The sequence below is a fragment of the Epargyreus clarus genome, unplaced genomic scaffold (assembly GCF_041222505.1).
Source record: "Epargyreus clarus isolate Ecla_fem2 unplaced genomic scaffold, WU_Ecla_fem_2.2 ptg000034l, whole genome shotgun sequence".
Taxonomy (NCBI): domain Eukaryota; kingdom Metazoa; phylum Arthropoda; class Insecta; order Lepidoptera; family Hesperiidae; genus Epargyreus; species Epargyreus clarus.
The window spans coordinates 10,437,487-10,458,113 of NW_027332239.1; the positions used below are offsets into that span (position 1 = coordinate 10,437,487).

General features: G+C 33.2%; 1 protein-coding gene across 2 annotated transcripts in view; it reads left to right on the top strand.

The window, feature by feature from the left end:
• MYPT-75D (Myosin phosphatase targeting subunit 75D) overlaps positions 1-13,412 on the top strand; it is a 43,537-nt gene extending 30,125 nt beyond the window's left edge. The window contains exons 10-11 of one of the 2 annotated variants that reach the window (XM_073091089.1): positions 9,491-9,995; positions 11,333-13,412. In XM_073091089.1, coding sequence (XP_072947190.1) covers positions 9,491-9,995; positions 11,333-11,553 — 726 coding nt within the window. In that variant the 3' untranslated portion in view covers positions 11,554-13,412. The remainder of the gene's footprint in view (positions 1-9,490; positions 9,996-11,332) is intronic. The other variant, XM_073091090.1, reaches the window with a different exon arrangement.
• The last annotated feature ends 7,215 nt before the right edge of the window (positions 13,413-20,627 follow it).

A 20,627-nucleotide genomic window follows, 5' to 3' on the forward strand; every position in this document is an offset into this window, starting at 1 on the left:
CTGACGGCCACCCTTAAAGCTGCCCATTGAGAACTGTCGCTTGAGCAACTGGGAGCTAGTATTTAACGTGAAAGACAAAACTAGCGTGTCAAAAGTCGCTCGGCGATTTATTACTCGCTTACCCATCTGTAGACACTCGTAGACTCTGTTATTGATAATTTTTGGAGTCGCTCAAACAACTAATGCGGTCGCGATTTGAGCCAGTCAGCAGCTGAAGCGACGAGGTGGAAATCTACGCAACCATCGCACAGACAATAGATACAGACATATGTATGTTTTTTACCAATTTTGCACAATTTATTGCAAAAATGTTAGTGCATAAGTATTTCAGCTTTCGCGCGATAGATGGCGGTACAAACGTCAAATTAATATTTAAATGGTTTGTGTAGTGAAACTTGAAAAGGAAAACTTTACTGGAATACAAAATTTAAATCAAATACCATTTTCGAGAAACAGATTAAGTACAACGGATGAAGTACAGACGAAATGTCTTTACTTTTGTTACTTTTCATAAAATTCGGGCCGGCTTTTTCTGACTTGTCCTAGCATTTATAATATACATTTTGGACCTCGACTGAGGATTTTTCGCTCCCAAATTGAGTTGCAACAGTTTTCTTGGCATTTTTTTTTTGAGGGAGAATCCTTCAAAAGGTGCCGTGGGAGTGACACAGGGTTATGTGGGATTTTTACCGCACTAAAACCCCCTCGGTGGCTGTCCTCGGCGCTGCGTAGAGGACTCCGGGGTATCTAAAGGAACGCAACTTGAGTCCTCTCAGCGCACTGCCCGTTGTCCTTTTGTATTTATTTTATACATTTTTGACCCTTGACGGAGGGTTTTTTCCCTCCCAAATTGCGTCAATGTCACACGGTGACTGGCCCTTAAAAAATCAATCCCAGGTGAAAAAAATCTCTTATTTGTGATACAGGCTTGTTGTCAGCGGCTTCTCTTGCGTGTAGAGGTGAAATTATTGAGGCAATATAAAGTTAAACTTTCTACAGGCACTTAGTTATGCTAATGAACACGGCGTTAGATAGCGCCATAGGTTTTATATGTTTATGTTCGTTGCTTAGGCCTATTATCTATCATATCTATTATATCTTAAGATTCTGTTTTTTCTCAAAAATATTAAATACACACTGAGAAATTAATTATAACAATATTTTATTTTTTGAGCAAATAGTGCGTAGGTGCATTATTTGTTGAGTGCAATTCTTGAGTGAATTTAAAATTATACAATGTATCATTCTTTATGGAAAACATCAAAATTATACATACAACTACTACACAAAACTATACACTTGCAAAACCATATGCAAATGTACAAAATATGTACATTTATTAACAGATACAAACTGACAGATTAATATTATGTTTCAATAAATTGAAAGATAATGCGGAAATAATCGGTTGTACAATCATTTATTCGCATTCCGTCATACTTAAGACGCCTAATTAAAATTATCATAATTGTGTTTAATCTTGTGCATCTTAAAACGAATACGCTATACACATGATATTTTGATGCAAATCTCCTTTCTTTCTGCTTTCTTGCGGAAAATACACTTTTTACCCAAATAATACGATTGGATAAAATTTACAAGTGTAATTGTACTTACTATACTTGGGTTAAAACAACAAAAACCCCATCCAAATCGGATGAGTAGTTTTTGAAAAAATCGCGGATATACAAACGTATATAATGGTTAGATATATAACCTTATTTTTTGAGTCTGTTAAGTCATAATATATTTAGTTTTGAGACCTTTAGGATTCGACCGATTTAAAGGAAACTATCGTGTCAATATTAATAAATACATTTCCACATATCATCTACAACTCTTCCACCTAAGTATTTCCCTAAAACGAACAGAATTAAATTTTCTAATCGATATATTGAAACGTATATACTGCTGCTATAACTGCTTTATATTTATGAAGCGGCATACATTTGATATCGGATCATAGCGGATAATTAGTAGTATCTATCAAGATGGTTTCAACGCAGTTTTTATTAATTAGCCAAAGATGATTAGCAAACTGTATCATAACATCCATTGCACTTCATGCTTGTTTGATGCTTAAGCTACCATAGATACCTTGCAACAACACTATTGGGAAATTGTATGCATCGTCGATGCTTCTCGAGTAACAATTATTGCTATTTTGTAACGATATACTGGAAACTCATTAGACGAAACTTGCGAAAGAATTGTATCATGATTATGGCCATAATACAATAAATTTAATTATATTGCAAATATCCTTTTGTATCTAATTAATGTGGCAAATTAGCGTACTCTCTATCTTAGCGTATATTTCAGAGGTAATGAGGTTTTCCTTCGGAGCCTAACTGGTGATAACTTATTGAAGTTATTTTTCTTTATGCGCACCATAAAAGGGGGAAAACCTTCGAAATATTAGAAAACGTGCATATGTCATTTGGACCTCTAATTTAATACCATTGTGTCAACAGCAAAAATAAATATCTCGAATTTACGTACTGATTGGAAGGCTATGTAATTTAAATACACTGGCATACAAAAAAAAAATTATAAGCCAGAAAAAAGCTGCTTTTTTATTGTTTTTCCGTTATAATTCTTAAAGAAAATATTGAACATTGAATGAAATAAATAAATTGATAAAATATCTTAATAACTTAGTATAAAGTCTTAACTTAACACCAAACTGAAGTTTTTAACCAATAATAGTAAGAAAAGAACCATATCATTCGGTCACGAATCCGCGGTAAATGATTTGCTGTTTTATATAATTCATTTGAGTGGTTCATGTTACAAAACTAAAGTTCAATGTTAACATTAAAACTTAAGCAAAAGTAATAAGCATATTATTATAGCATCGCTGTGCCGTAATTGGCATTGAAAGTTTTATGCAAATAAAGTAGTAGTAATGCGTATTAAATTAGTTTCTATATAGGTGATGTTTTGCTTATTCAAGTTTATGGAGATTTTTTTTATAATATAGGAGTAGCAGACGAGCATACAGTCCACCTGATGGTAAGTGGCTACTGCCGCCCATGGACGTCTGTAATCAACCCCCGATTGGATTAGATATTCCTACTTGAGGTCGGCCACAGATGCGCTGTTACCCCTGAGGACTAAGCTGGAACGCCTTTACATACAACATACTTTACCGAGGCGTTCCAGCTTAGTCCTCAGGGGTTGCGGTGCATCTGAGTCCGACCTCAGGTAGGAATATGTAATCGTATCTGGGGTTGATTATAGATGTCCATGGGCGGCAGTAGCCACTTACCATCAGATGGCCCGCATGCTCGTCTGCTACTTCTATATTATAAAAAATACATCATCTAAAAAGCTAACAAATGTTACACATGTAGACGCATGTATAATTTACATTACATTCTCACAATGTTGCTCTCGCTATAAGCAGGGATGCAGTAGCTACAAGATTGCACATAACAATGAAATGATAATTACCGCGCCGGTTAGTAGTACGCGGATGAATTTTGCGGCCATCCGATATGATCTTGATGTAGTTGTGTAAGAAACATTGTTAATGTACATATGGGTACATGTACTATAATGTATGAGCTTAAGTAGTTTTATGTAATACTAGCTGACCCGGAAAACTTTGTACCGCCTCAAAATCTATTTATCAAATATATTCCATATAAAATAAAGCCTATGTTACTCGTAGATATTGTAGCTTTCGAATGGTGAAAGAATTTTTTAAATCGGTCCAGTAGTTTTTGAGACTATTCATAACAACCAAACAAACAAACAAAGTTTTCCTCTTTATAATATTAGTGTAGATGTTTCATATAAAATATAACCTATGTTACTCGTGGATAAAATAGCTTTCGAATAGTGAAAGAATTTTTTAAATCGGTCCAGTAGTTTTTGAGACTATTCATAACAACCAAACAAACAAACAAAGTTTTCCTCTTTATAATATTAGTGTAGATGTTTCATATAAAATATAACCTATGTTACTCGTGGATAAAATAGCTTTCGAATAGTGAAAGAATTTTTAAAATCGGTCCAGTAGTTTTTGAGCCTATTCATTACAATCAAACAAACAAAGTTTTCCTCTTTATAATATTAGTATAGACATGTAACAAACAAACATGTTATCCACGGCCTTTTACAAGTATGGGTGATTAGTAAAAATTAATACATACGTACGATATAAACTTTCTACTAGAGATCAGTTGGTATTTAAATTAAATAGATTGTACTGACTACTCGAATAAAGAATTTAAACAAATAATTGGAAACCAAACACACTACTTTTATACTTATTTATGAATACATTGGAGAATAGTTGCTTTTAAAAGTCACCCATAGATACTTCACTATATGACTTTGTATATTTTTAGACACCACACGTATTATTTACGAACGAAGTAGTACTTTCTCGATATTACTCATACTTCATACAGTTGGAGATACATTTTTACGTTAATTCACTCATATGCGCATGACAAATGTGTGTTGTGTGTGCTTCATCGTTGCTACAAGATGACGATTGCTGCGTGTGACATTAGACGAAAGTAGAACTTGAAATGTGACTTATAATTTTGTATATGCAGTATAATTTATTTTGCTTTCGTTGCTACCAACTTTTAAACGTAGCAAACAGGTTTAGGATAAAATTGTTAAGCAATATTTTTATAGGTATAATATTGGTATATACGGAATTTCCTTCGCGGCTCTGTTTGTACGCTCTAAGTAATAGATATGCAGACGAACAAACAAATATTTAAAAATCTATTTTTTTTTTTCTATTGGGATAATATTTTATTGTTTCGAAGGTAGCGGTTATTTTAATAAGACAGTTTTTTTCGGTTAAATTCATGTATTGGATTATTGGAACTGGCGATTTTTCTGTGTAAAATAATTATTACTGAATATTTAACTGGTATATACTTAATTCAACTTAATTCAACTTGTATAAGGTAGTTCGAATCACTTTTTTTATTTTTTATTTAATATAGGTACAAATCGTTACTATATACTTAACGTGTGTTGTGTAAATATACTTGACGTGTGGTCAACTGATAAAAGAAGACATTACGTTAAATTGCCTATTTGTGATTCAGTTTCTTATTACTTGATTTATTCTAATCGGATCGTTATTTACATTGGCATGTCTGTGTCTCGTCAAGTTTTTGTTATGCTCGTGTAATAGTGAATTACCACAGAAACATGTATAGTAGATACATACATTCACACATACATATACATACAGTATTGGCCGAAACACTAATATGAATAAAGTGGTAAATTCAAAATTTACAATTTGACGTTACTTCCTGTCACATACATACATAGAATAACTTCAATTATAATTAATAGATCGGCTAACAAAAACAAATCCATCATACTAGAAAATCTAAAGTACCGGTAGTGTCTGTAACATTTTTCATAGTACAGCTAGTGGATATAACTCATGAGTTGTATGCGCCAGCAAGTATCGAGATCGAGCATAGAAATAATTGGCTGAAAGTATGTGCCGCGCCCCGGCGCCGCGCCTAATTGCAATTGCAATAAGAGATTTACTTTTTATACGCACAATTTTGTTCTAATCCGCATACTGTTGAAATTGCACGGTAAACATTGTGATTAAAGTGTACGTCGTCTATCTATCCGTAGGTACGTTCCTGTGTACTAAAGGTCTATATTTTTTGAGCGTAACCGTATCTAAATTACTTCGTGAAAAACTATTTCGACTCGTAAAAGTCAACTCCATTTTACCCTCGTATCTTGGTATTAAGATAAATTTATGTTCTGCCGTTTACATGCTATTTTTGATTTTTGATATTTTTTGTGTCACATTTTTAGAACGCTCAAGCCAAGCCCAGCCCAAGCTTCCGCACGGATTTTAGTATATGCAGCGTCATTAGATTCATCTGAATAATGGTAGTGACAAAATTTGTATTTTTAAGGAGTGAAGTTTTTGTTTTTATAATTCTATCGCAATACACGTAGTGCCGAACGACAAACCGATTAGTGAAGTAAACAATGGTCCTTAAAAATAATAATAATCATATGCATTCGATCTCATTTCACTTTAATTACGTATAACGTGAACGCCCCGCATAACATTGGTATTTTCAGAGTGAATAATTTAAACGGGTGCCGTTTTTACGTGGCGGCCGTACTTTCTCTGCTTTCGACGCGAGACCGATAGTCATTAGCCGGACTTAGATAATTAATTGTACAGTGTTCTCCCATGTTATGGAACCGTCTATGCCTATTAGCGTTGTGGAGTTAGATCGTTGCTCCGTTTGAGTTTCAATGCGCCCGTTATTGTACGAGTATATTAGGTACACTGATGTTGGTAATAGGTAAAGTAGTAGTTTCTTTCTTATGTAAAATATATTTTTAGTCATCATCAACCCATTACTGTTCCACTGCTGGACATGGGTCTCCTCTCAGAAAGAGGACGTAGACTTTACATACCTTTGATTTTTTTTGTTAAGATTTATCAGGTATGCAGGTTTCATCATGATGTTTTCCTTCGCCATTTAAGCAAGTGATAATAAATTTCTAAAGGCACATAACTGAAAAATCAGAGCTGCGTGGAATTATAACAATTCGATGGTTGTCCTCGGACCCATCGATCAAAAGGCCGAGTTTCTTAACCGCTATGCCAACCATTTTTACTTAACCTTTTCTTCTTACTTACTACTTACTTCTATTACTTATATCTTTGAAAGAAGTTTGGCTAAATGTATAAATATATGGAATTAAGAACTAGAATGGTTCTTCCCGAGAAGTAACACCGCAGCAACTAATTATATCGTGAAGAAGTTGATGCGTTTTGGTGGTAGGATGTGGATGCCAGTCTTCAGGAGTGACAACGCATCTATTAATTATTTTAGGTAGAACCGATTTTCTATGAGGTGGTGGTAGGTCCATGATAGGGAGAGATCATTTATCATTAGGTGAACTGCAACCTCTTTTACAACGTTTATCTTAAAGATGTCGCTTATCCGGAATACGGCACCGACAACGATATTAATGTTACGTTACCTACATAATGTGATACTAAATTATAACTGAAATCGTTATATATTTTATATCCGATATAAATGAAATCACGTCTCTTTTGCTGTTTTCAATATCCACTTAGCTTTCCTAACTAGTTCGCGTGACAATTTTATACCAATAATTCGGTGGCAGTAATAAATAAATAATCATTTCGCACGTAACTCATCTTGTTACGGATACTACGGATATGCCTATATTTTTTCACTCTTAAAGAATTTAGAATGAGCAGTCAGTATGAAACGAAAGTGGTAAACGGATCGTAAGTTAGGTGAGAGACAGTGACGAGTGAAAAATAATTGGGGATAGAGGAAAAATAACGGTAGCGTTTTTATGTAGTGGGGCGATTGGTGGAGATCGAAATGAGAACGAGTGTCCTGGCTACTGGCTAGCGATGTCCGTTGTATCGAAAGTACCCTAAAAATAATTGGGGGTAGAGGAAAAATAAAAACAGTAGCGTTGTTTCGTAGAGAGGATATTGGTTGTGATCCAAACGTGAACGAGCGTCCTTACTACTGGCTAGCGACGTACGTTGTATCGAAAGTTTGGTATCGACTCTAAAATATCAATGTTTTTATCCATGTACAATCATTCGAATTGCAAAATCCACATCGATGTAATAAGTCAGTAGTCTCTAAATTTACTCTGCGAAAAATTGGAGGCCAGTATGTACATTTTGTGTTATAAAGATCTGATTATCGATGATTCGCGTTGAAATTTTCGATATCGTTTATCGATATTTCTAGGCCTTCGATAACATTGTCATTCGTATCGATAATTACTTCGACTGCAACCCTATCCCTGGCATGTCGTTCCGGTGGTGGGTCTGATTGACGACGGCCCGCCGCGGAGTTTTCCCGCGATTTCCCTCGCATCGCATTTGTCACGCAGCGCGGCCGCTCAGTCCGCGCGCGGCCGTCGCGCACGCACCGCTCGCTAATTAACAACCGCACACCGATAATGCATTACGATGTTAGAAAAAGAAAATACACCCAAAATATCCTACGCGCCGAACTCGGCTTGACGATTTTTGTACGACAAAAATTTGTTTATGTGATTCAGTGACGATGTTCCATGGTTTGTTCGCAACGTAAACGGTACACGATGTCGCTGGATATTATGTTTTTGACTAATGACAATTTGAACCGGATGCGCAAGGAGCCGCAGGTGCTAGGCCTTCGATACAGGGTACGTATTGGGCGCTGTTTGTCTGCACAGTTTTCCTTTATGGTCATAGTCTAATTCGCTGGGTAAATGCGATTTGCACGGGTTTCCCTTATGGTAATCGTATTCTCTGGTTAATGCGAATTCATATTTTTTACTTAGCTTTAAGACACTTTTAAAATTGTTAAGCACATCCCCTCGTAATTTTTCACTTCACTTCATAAGTAAATTTCTACGTACACACAAGTACCTTTGTGTCTTCTCGTCGTACAGATAATATATGAAATAAGTTATTTTGAATTACTATAGTTCTGTATTTGTATTCATATTTGTACTTCAGTATTTCTATAATTGTGTTTCTATACAATTTATTTGTATATAGACTTGTTATCATTGAAATATTTACGATTTTTTATTAAAATAACAGCACTATTGAACATTTCTGTTATATTATTACGTTTTTATAGCTATATATTGCAAAAGTTATAAAACTTTAAGTGATTTCTTTCATCACTTCCAGTGAGTGATATTGTTACTTTCAGTGCATCATACCTTGTAATGGTAACATTAAACTTTTTAAGTTTGTTTACGGCGTGATCACCGTCACAACATATCACCACCCTATCTCTGTTTCGGTTTGAAGGGTGTGATCTGGTATGAAGCAGAATTACACGAGGCGTTCCAAATTATTTCTTTATCTAACAGATTGTGAGCTTGTTTGTTCATTCTATCAATAATATCATGTTGTTAAATCCTTATATTTTACCTAGCTGTATTTTAATAAGTTCACCTTTAAATGTTTCCTACCATATTGAAAATATCTCTTTAATACGGCTAATCTAAATAAATAGGTTCTTCTTATATTCATATTTTTGTTTATTTATGCATTTTTAGGTTTATTTAGTTTGTGGTATCGTAACATCCTCATCTTTTATAATTTTTTTTCTTAACGTGGATATATTTACATGGTGATTGGAATTTAGTGTAATTGTTTACGATGATGTCACCGTAATGAGATCATTTTAAAGTTTTCAAGATAAAATGCCAGAGGATGTAAACATTGTAAATTTATTAGTTCTTGTATCTACGAACTTCCGCTCGTGGGAATTCGCGAGACGCGTAAAATATTGATCTCTTAAATATTATAAAATTATAAACGAAATATTTTTGGAGAATATAGTAAATATACGTGTCAATTTCTTTTTTCCTCCTACAGATAGTACTGAATAAATAAAATAATAATATCTTGAAAATGACCTAAAGTTCCTAAACATCGTGTTTATATAATTTGCAGGGCTTAACGAATGGCGTTGAGAACGACCAGAACACGGCGAATCTGCCGGGCGAGCTGGCCCACAACCGGCTGTCCATCAGCTCCACGACGTCCAACCAGAGCTACGACTCGGGGAACGTCGACTACGCGGTGCCCAAGCACGCGTTCAACCAACGCACCTCGCACCGGACGAACGAATCCACAGACTCCGACAAGAACCTAACCTACAACCAACCGAAGATCACGAACCCGCTGTTCGGTGTGAACGCCGCCTCCCACTACGCTCCCGGAGCGATCCACGCCGAGAACGAGAAACTGTACGAGCGAACGAATCTGCCCAACGGCGTCCGGAAAGCGCCCGAGGGGCAAGACAACGAAACGCTCAAAACCGAGGACGCAATAGACGGTAGGAAAGACGTGATAGTGAGTCCCAATCAGATCGCGCTCACTGAGGCCGGCACGGCGACATACTCCACCGACAATAATGGTAAAATCAATGTTCATGTCACCGTCATGATTAACGCAGGTAATTATATGCATCCTTACGAACATTCCATTTCACTTGTAATAAAGCACATAATACGTTTCTATATAATAATAATATATTATAGCACAGTGTCTTAACATTTCATGAGTAAAGTTCTAACAGTTCTGCACAGTGATGGTTTATATGTAACGGAGGTTGCAAGTGGGGACTGGGAACGTCCAGGATAGCTCTCGAGGATGCATATTGAGGCAAGCGGTCTCTGGTTGTAGTTGCATGTTTGTTGTGTCCGATGTTCCTCACTCTATTTTCTTTCTTCACTCGATACACATAGATTAGCTTGTGATATAGTAGGACTATAATTTAGGTACATTTCTTTAGAAAATCAATTTCCTATATTAGTATAAGTAATCGTAAGCGAGTTGTTCTTTTAAAGTAAAATATTGGCAAATTAATATTTTATGAAAATTGGCAAATATTTGTTTTGATCTGATAAATAAATATTTGTACTGATTCAGATAAGCTTTTAAGAAATATATACACATTGAAATGTACCTATTTAAAGCGTCGACATCACTAAATATTATCAATTTTATATTTATGTTTTCTTTTCTTAATTTGTATTTTAATCTATTAATTTTTCTTTTTCTTATTTTACACCATTTCTTATACTCACTCTATTATTATTTAATGTTTTCTTCTAGTTATGTGATATAGCAATCTTAAATGTTTTCGTTACACATGTTTTTATTTTAGCTTGTTATGTTTTTGTAAAATATCTTAAAATAACTCCAACAGAGGTAAACATAACGTTAAATAACAATAAACGTATAACGTGAAAGTTGTTTTGTGAAATAACTGGAACTGTTATGCCTATCTCGTTGCAAGAGTACTTTTTGGCTTTATCAATTTCTTTTGCTAATAACGCAAGTGCTATTAGATCAAATGGGGGCTGTGTCTAACTGGTTGTTTGTTTCTTAATTTTTATAAAACTTAGTTAAACCTAATGAATTTTAAAGCAATTGTCAAAATAATTTCTTACACTGATGTTAGTTGCACCGTTTGGTCTAATAATCACCTATGAATTATGTCACAAGTTTTAAGAACACAAGGGGACATAAGAATCTACATTACATAAAGTAATTATAAATATTTTCAGTAAAAGTAAAATTGTATATTCTACATTGACTTACAAACTTGTTCTTACATGGGTAACATTGTTACTAGGTCAATGTGTATATACTAGTAAATTTGCAAATGTATCACACCAGGAGGGGAAGGGACTCAAAGAAAAATGTGACATAATTTATGTATCATCTAAAAATACAACTAAAACGTCATTCAAACCTTGCGCTTCAAAGCTTGTGCGAATTTTCCAGGCACCCTCGCAGACTTGAAGAAGCAACGTGCGCAGATCAGAACGAACGGCAGCCCCGTGGAGAACAGCCTGAACTCCACGAACAACCACAGTTTAAGCTCGCTACCGGAGGGTATGAAACAAGACGTTCCAGTCAGCACGCCCGCTGTTCCCCGCTTCTCTGGTCATACCAGCGATGTGGTCGGAGACACTAAGTCGCACAGGTGCTGTGTTGTCATGTAGGGATTGGAGTTTGAAGTCGGAAGGTAGATGGAACAAAGCGAGCTTACAAGTCTGATTGTCATTCCAGAATGGTTTTTGTTGTGTGCCGTTCACTATGTTGTTTACTACTAGATGAGCATTAATGTGAATGTAAGTCGAATCGCTAATCGAAATGGAACGAGTCGATTATCGAGACAGTTCAATATATTGTTAAAAATCGATTTAATTAATATTTTTTTCCTGTGGCACTGAATGTCTATTCGAAAATTCTATTTATTTTTTAATAAAGGATACAAAGCTAGATAGATTAACAAATATCTTACAGCAAATAACATAGTGGGCGTAGTACGGTCGGTCTAAAGCTGCAATGATATGTACAGGCGTGTAACGTGTCAGACATGAGCCGTGGAATAACAAAATAATATTCAATACAATGTGTAAAAACGTATTTATTTCTTCCGTAACACAAATGTGCTGACGGGCTGTGCCTGTCTAATTATTGTATAGAAAATATGAATTTGTCTGACACAATACGTTCAGTGTCTGTACATATAAATGCGGCCTTAGAACTCGCCGATAGACTGGTATTGATTTGGTAATAGTGTTTTTAAAAATCGGGTTGCGATCCTTGTATATGATTAGCAAGTGTGGCGACCCGCCACGTAAATATTTATTCGACTGCCCACACGCCAATCATCAAACGTCGATCGTAGTATAATCGTTTATTCGACTACGATCGTAGTTATTACGCCTCTAATCTATCTTTCCCATCGATCGATGATAGAATGGATCAAACGTAAATATTTTAAAAGACCACTCTTGTAGATAACGATATTTGTCCAAGTTATTCATCGATCGACGTTGGTAGAATCATCGATCGGCGATGAATCGGCAATCTTTATCGAAGAGTATTCGTCGAATAGCCCAATAATATGTCGATCGACATAGACTGAGAGCATCGACCAACGATCGATCATTTGACGTGTGGGCACCCTTACTGGTGATTTAGAACGGATATTGCCATTTTTGCTCGAGAAGCAAGGGCTTGCCAATGTGCTGGGTAACGTGTGATAGTCTTGTAAGAGCTCAATGATTATTTCGTAGGGGTAAGGAAAATATATGGTTGCTATTATTTTAAATAGTGTGAAAGTTAATATTATTGTTGGAGTAATTTTGCGTAGTGTATTTAAGTATTGTAATATTGTTAGGAATCGTTTCGCCTTACCATTTCCTAGTTGAACATTCCATTATTTGATTGTTTTAGTGATGTTAATGCTTATGTTATTATCAGCTGTATTGTGAATAATATTCTGTTTGTTAAACATGAAAGAATTAAAAAAAATAACTGATTGATAAGAATACGTACAATATCGGAAAGTGCCTGCGTTATTGTGATGGAAAGTTCTAAAATAAAATATAGGTATTAAAAGCATTTAGTGTTTCAGATGAAAAAACAATATGTGATATATTTTCTTATTTTTTAAAAAGTGCAGAAATATAATCCGACAAGACAAATAATAAAGTAAATGGAATGTTATTTTTTGCGTTTCTTTATAAAAAAAAAAAATCGGTATCGTGTGTTTTCTTTTTAAAGGCATCTATATATAATTATTTAATTAAAGTTAAGTTATTGAATAATTTGAACATTCCAATATTAAACCTACTGAATAATTACATAGTAATTACGTTTCAGCACGCAATGTTCTTAATAGGAACGTAAAAAATATATTTTTATATTTTCTTCTAACTTGCGAGTCGTCTTGTCGGATTATAATTGTTATACTTGTTCAAAATTTTACTGTAGTATACCAGGCTGGCCTAACTCTATGGTCTTAATATATCTCTTGCAACTTTCAAAGTTTAAAAAAATAATTACAGTTTCAATCATATTAATACGCTTTTATTTTTATTCTCTAATTTAATATATTAATCAATTTATGTACGAAAATAAAACATATCTTTCGTTCTTTCTCTATGAAAATCGGATCATGTAGATCATGTTAAAAATATCGTTCATATTTTCATAAAATTATACTTTAATAACACTACTTTATCCTAAGGAAGTATGTTGTGTAGCGATCAGAGTGTTTATTCAATACAATAACAATAATTGCCTTATTAGAAAAGATGAAAAAAAACGTCCGCCATCTACATTAGTCTGTGACCTTTCTTTATGCTTCTTATAATGAATATTTGGGTATTTATGAGAAATCTGTACTCGTTCGACAGATTTTTTCATTAAAAATTCGTTTGAATTATTCCGGTCCTATAGTCTATAAACAAGGTTCCTAAAACCATATTCAAAATAAAAATTGGGGAAACTTACAAAATAATTAATATATTATCGTAAAATTAAAGTACTTAGATTTCAATGGCATATTAAGCTGTATTTATATAACCACCTCCTTTTTGAAGTCGGTTAAAAAGAGTTCAAATTTGCAGTTATCTTTTTGTTACATAAATGTTACATAAACATACCTATTAAAAATACATACGATAGATGGATATGATTCTAGTAGTTTTTCCTATCTGAATATATGTATGTATATAACTGTTTATTAATTATCATTACAGCATGATTGCAACTAAAATTTTGAAACCGCAATAATTTAAGTATTTCAATGTAATGCAGGCAGCTAATTACAGTTTGTACTAGGCCTTTATATTACATAGTTTTCAGTGATAATCTTGGCATATTATATTTATATTATATATTTTTAGGTACAAGTGAATTAAAATCTGGTAATCTTGGTACATTCAGGGTCGTTTTAAGGTATGCGGGGTCCCGTAGGCATACTAATTATGAAACAATTGTAAATAACCTAAAAATATTATCGTCATACATTCATTTGGTTATTTTTGGTTGAATATTTAGCTAAGTATATGTTAAGCGAACATGTTTTTCAATGCTTTTGTGTTGCACGTTTCAAAAATTGTGACTAAATTTATATTTAATCATTAGCATACCAAATTACACTACCATTTATCTATTTCCTATCTGTAGTAAGCTCGTATCATTCGTATTTTCCCATATTATTACTGCTAAATACTCTATTCGTGCCAATATTTATCAAATCGTTCAATTGCTATATATAATTGTGCGAGGATCATACGAACTGAAATGTACGGAATTGATGTCACTTTTGTAATGGTAACATTTTTTTGAATAGAAACCCCTTTTAGAATAAAATTACTAGCGTAGTTCGAAAAAAATACGCGATTTTCTTACGCGAGACTTCTTATAGAATATATTTGAAAACACAGCGATTAAACTCTTGTCAAATGAAAAAAATCAACGGGTTGCAATTCGTGGAGTGTCGGCGGAAGTGAAAACTTTAATATTAACGGTGTGCATTTTTGATATTTTGGAATGGTTAGGGAATAATGGTAACGCAAAATTATTCCCTACTTAGTACACTACTCAAATCAATATATATGGTACTAGCTGACCTGGCAAACTTTGTACCGCCTCAAAATCTATTTATCAAATATATTTCATATAAAATATAGCCTATGTTACTCGTGGATAATGTAGCTTTCGAATGGTGAAAGAATTTTTAAAATCGGTCCAGTAGTTTTTGACCCTATTCATTACAATCACACAAACAAACAAAGTTTTCCTCTTTATAATATTAGTATAGATAAAAGAACTATAATTTATGTGGTAAAATACAATATTCATTTATAGCGCTATCGTACACAAACATGACAGTCTTACGAATTTTCGATCAGGCCACGTGTCCTGACGCGAACTTGACATTTTTTACAAATTATAAAAAGTGCACAACGCTGATAATGTTTTCACTTCAAAAGTTCAACTTGCGTTCTTGTATTGTATTCGGAGTATAATCGATTTGTTTTTAGAAAAAAATGAGATCGCTTGTAGATATAGTAGGTGGTCATTTTGAATAACAATAAAAGTCCAGTGTTCACTGTCTGTGGTAATTTAACTTGATATTCGCCAGTTTACATTCCTTTGTATATCTTCATGTTAACAAAAATTATATATTTTTTATGTAAATAAGCTTTTGGAGATGTATTTATCATATAGGGCGCTTTCACAATGAACGATTTGAGTTGGACTCCTGTCGTAAGATAGTTCTGATTGTTGTACTGCACAAGGGTGGTTATGTTATGTTGAAGGTGGTAGAACCCTTTGTGGTCCGATTCCGGCGGCACCACCGCCACACCTAAGGTTTGAAGGGTGTGGTAGGGGAGATAGACTTCCGAGGCGTTCCAGATTAGTCCTCAGGGGTAGCGGCGCATCTCTGGCCGACCTCAGATAGGAATATCTAATCCTATCTGGGATTGATTACTGATGTCCATGGGCGGCAGTAGCCACTTACCATCAGGTGGACTGCATTCTCGTCTGCTACTTCTATATTATAAAAAAAATGTTAAGATTTTAACTTACCTAAGATGTAACTGAATTTTAAACCAGTTAATCCCAACAGATTAAGCTGAAGTTCTGCATACACGGTTGGTTTGGACGACATTGATTGTTTAGCAGCGACGTCATTATAACTCGCTTATTGACGTCATTTTAAATACACATGATATGGGTATCTAATGAAAGGGTTTTCTAAGAAGAATATGAAAAGACCTTGTTTTTAAACATTTAAATTAAAATTGATCACCATACGAGTATAAAATAATTCTATGAATGGCAATTATGTTACCCTTCTAGACCAAAAAGTACAGTCCGTTTCGTACAAAGAATCATGTCATAACCATCCGAGCGCATACAGACAACCGTCCTACTGTCGTACGGGAGCAGTCGACAAATCGTCTAATTTGAAAACGCCATGTCATTAGTTCCCATCCGGTAGTAATCCATTCGTCCATATCGTAGTCACTAGTTTAGTCGATAGTTATTTCATTAGATCGGTTATAATCTTAGTACTTAAAAAGTACTTAATCAATGTGTATTATATAAAAAAAAAAACTTAAATTATAAATGTCTCAACTATGTATATAATCACTTGAATATAATTAATATGTACATTGTTAGTGTACATCGTAGACGAAGTAACCACGTAGACTTCTAATATAAATCATATGATTTTGGTAACATTTAGTCTGTCAAATTCATTTATCTTTCGTTCGTACATTTGTGACATCTAAATATGTAATAAATCCCATTAATTCCAATAACTTCAATGTTTTTGTGAGGCGACCATTATAGTCTACACAAGTGGTAACACTTCTGTGATAGGAGATGTTACACACAGTCCATTGATTAAAAGAAACAAAAACAGGGCTAACAACACACAGACTTTGCCTAAGAGCTGTATCTTCTCAACAACCATCAGACAGAGAACTATGATTATGTGAAAGAGAAGGATACAATTGCACACATACGTAAAAATACGCACACGTCATATGTATGATAATAAAATGAACGAAAAAAACAATATTTTAATCAAGAAAGTTAAAGACAGATAAGAGTTGATTTCGTTACTTCGTCTACGATGTACACGATGCATACAGCAATATTGAATGGCCTTGTAAACATTTAAGAAGCACAAGTCGTTTTGGTTGTTTATTTTATTCTTTAATTTTACAGTATTAAATAGATGAAAGCATTTGGTGATCATTTGGCATCGTATCAAATCGTTTTATATAACAAGTTTCAAATCAGCATTTATAACAAAAAACTATAATAAATATTATTAAATATTATTCTGTGTTACAAAAGTTTTGTTTTAAAGCATGTTTTTTTATTATTTTATTAAGATTAAATTATATATTGTGTGTGCTTAAAGTATCAATTCTAAATATTGTCTAGATATAAAAGTCATTATGTCATAAGATTAGAAAATATCTTAAAATATGGTCTGATCCGTATGTACTTATAAAAATGTAACACATTAATTTATTCGATCAACAAGACGATAATTATTAAAAAACATAGTGCCCTTATTGAGTCTTGCCTTTCGGATAATTTACCTTTGGAACAGTAAATGTGTTGTAAAAAAACTTCGTAGAATATATTTAAATACTGAAAAAATTAATATGTTGTAGCGAAATTTTAAAACATTATTTTGAATAAATAGAAATAATCGACTTTTTAAATGTTATACTTCAACTTAAATAAGGAATATTAATACAGTAACAGAAAATACGTAGTAATATATGAACACTCCTTAAAACGTTTCAAATCTTAAATCTATATCACACTATGTGATGTTTATAAATATCTTTAAAGGTCGTATTCGATAGCGAAATAAAATGATTCCTAAATTGATTATCTTAGTATCTATTACAAATATTAGTTGATTTGTTATCGGACATATCTAACCTTGCCACTCTTGCCTCGTATTGGACCACAATAAAGAGTATTTTACAAAAATGATACAGTATTTTCAGCACAATTTATTTATTTTTATACATATAAGGAACAAAACTATTAGAATGTGAAAATCTATGTAATTTGTCTATGTTATGTATACGTGATAGTGTTTCAGTTCAGTATTGTTACAAAAATACGTCTTGATTTAAATTACAATAGTGTGATTTACTTATGAAAATTGCCTACGTTTGGTATACGTTTTACTGTCTTACAGCTCATAGTATTTTTTATTATTAAAGTATTTCATAAGTACGATTTGGATAATAAACCCCAGGAAAGCATTTCTAACATACGTGTGCATGTAGACTTGGGCCGTGAGTGCGAAAACTATTTGGCCATTTTTTACGCAATTATTTTTATAGTCTGGCGTTTTGTTAAAATGTATTAAATGAAAGCTGGTGGAAACTGCCATAATCTTTAAAATATATATTTTTTGCGCGGGTAATTTATTTTTCGGATAAGTTTGTATCAAAAACTTTTTAAATCAAGTTTAACACCTAGTAGAGTTATAAATTATATCAAAATATTATGATAAAGTAGTTTCGATTTTTTTGATTAAAAAAATGTGTTTATGACCCGGCTTAAAAAATATAAAACGGCTCTTAAATGGTAAGCACTTGTTTATTATTACAATTAGAAAAACTTATATTTTGATCTTATAGTTTTCGTACATATGCGCTACTATGTTCAAAACTAGACTATTATATTATATCACTTTAAACTGAGACTAATTTAATTGTGATTTATACTCCTACACTGGATATTGTTGTTAAATAAGTTGTGGAATTGTCTGTATACCATTGTAATACTTTATTTAATATAATATATACATGATGAGTATAATTATTATTAATAATATAACGTTTCCTTCACTGCTTAAATGTCACGCGAGGTACAAATTTAATAATATTTATATGCAATATCAATGCAATAAAATATTATGTATACGATATGTTTCAATTGAAAATAATTTGAGTAGGTGTTCGTTCTAAAACTCTATAAATCTGTGTTGGTTATAATTTTCCGACGTTTAAGCAGTAAAGTTAACAGTAGTTTGGAGATTCCTATTCCTTGAAAATTATTATAAATAAATCTGTTATAAAAATGTTCCTTCTATTATTTGTTTTCCCTAAAATACGAAAGAATATCATACAAAAATAATTTAAAGAGAGCAAACGTGCGTTTTCACGCTATCTTTTTTTAGGTAAAAAACCAAAATACTTTTTTGTTAACAAAGCCTAGTTATTCTCCGTGAAGTAGGTAAAATTTTAAATTCAAGACCTGTCAATATTGGTTGAAGATAGCTTGTGCAGTAAACGGAAATTAATAAAAGAACAAGTACACATAATTATTTCATTTTTAAGTTTTAATTAACTCTGTCCGTCTCGGCCTAGGTTACAAATACCAACTGCCAAACACTTGAAGAATGCACGGCCTGAAGTACGTACCCTCCGTACGCGTCATTAGCGGTGAGTGTCAGTCAACGAATCCAATTCGCATTAACGAAAATAGATAGAGAAAAGACTGTTATTTTTAGGAATGTTTTATTTTTGATCTATTATTAGTATATTACACATCGCACGAGGCGCAATTGTAAACAAACGTGTTAGACGTTTATTTTTATTACTTTTCTCTTCGAACTATTATCTATTGATACTATTATTTACCTTCTACCTTTACTTTACTTCTTTTCTGCGCTTAGATATGTAAAGGTTCCATTATAACGATCATACTATATTTATTGGTTATTTAGCAATAACATTAATATTTTTTATTTACAAAGGGAAGGGTTCAGACCAACTTCAAGCTGGCTGCAATTCTTAACGTCCAACAATGGGAATGGTCCTGGGCATATTCTACCACATGTTGCTCCAATGTCGATTATGTCCGTGATCCATTTTTAAGACTAAGTAGTAGGTAATAATAAATCATCGCCAATTTTTCTTCCCGAATTTATTATTGCATTGAGAAAATAAATTTCAAACTTAATAGTAAGCAAAATTGGTTATGACGTAAGGTTGAGTAACGTTACACAAATATCGTGCTACAAGTTATTTACAGTTATAAGTGTAATAATAAAAATGTTTTATAACTTTTAACTTTTAATGGTGTTGAGGTGAAAGTCATAAATACCATCAGCTCACTATAACACACATGCAAGGCAGAAGTATATTGCATCATTCCGCATGCGTTCATTTGTAGCACATCAATGTTACTACAAAGTAGGTTTAACTTTTGTTAACCTTTGTGTAATGATATTCGGCGATTCACTATGGATCCTTAAATACCGAGTCCGTACCATGTTTTTTTTTTAAGTGATAAATATTATATCAGATAGGCCATACCAGATTTTTGTATTGCGGAGCCTACAAATTGAGCTAATTGAAGGTACCAAACATAATGTCTTGAAATTAATATACATTTTACACATTTACGAAGGTGCTATTCAAGAAATTACAGTTAAATATATCTAGGTTAAAACATACTTGTATTGTATTGATTATAACTTATATTTTCTTAAAATTTTCGTTATCTTTAAATCAATCTCAATATTTCTGGGCATGAGGGTCCTAGTTAATAAAACCGCAATTAAGCCATAGGTAATCCACCTTCCTGAATCTTCGCACATTTTTAAGAATGTCATGGGGAACTTTTAAATAGATTTATGTAGAGTTCCCTACGATGTCGTTTCACCTTACCGTTAAAACAAGTGTATAACATATTAACTTCTAATACACACATT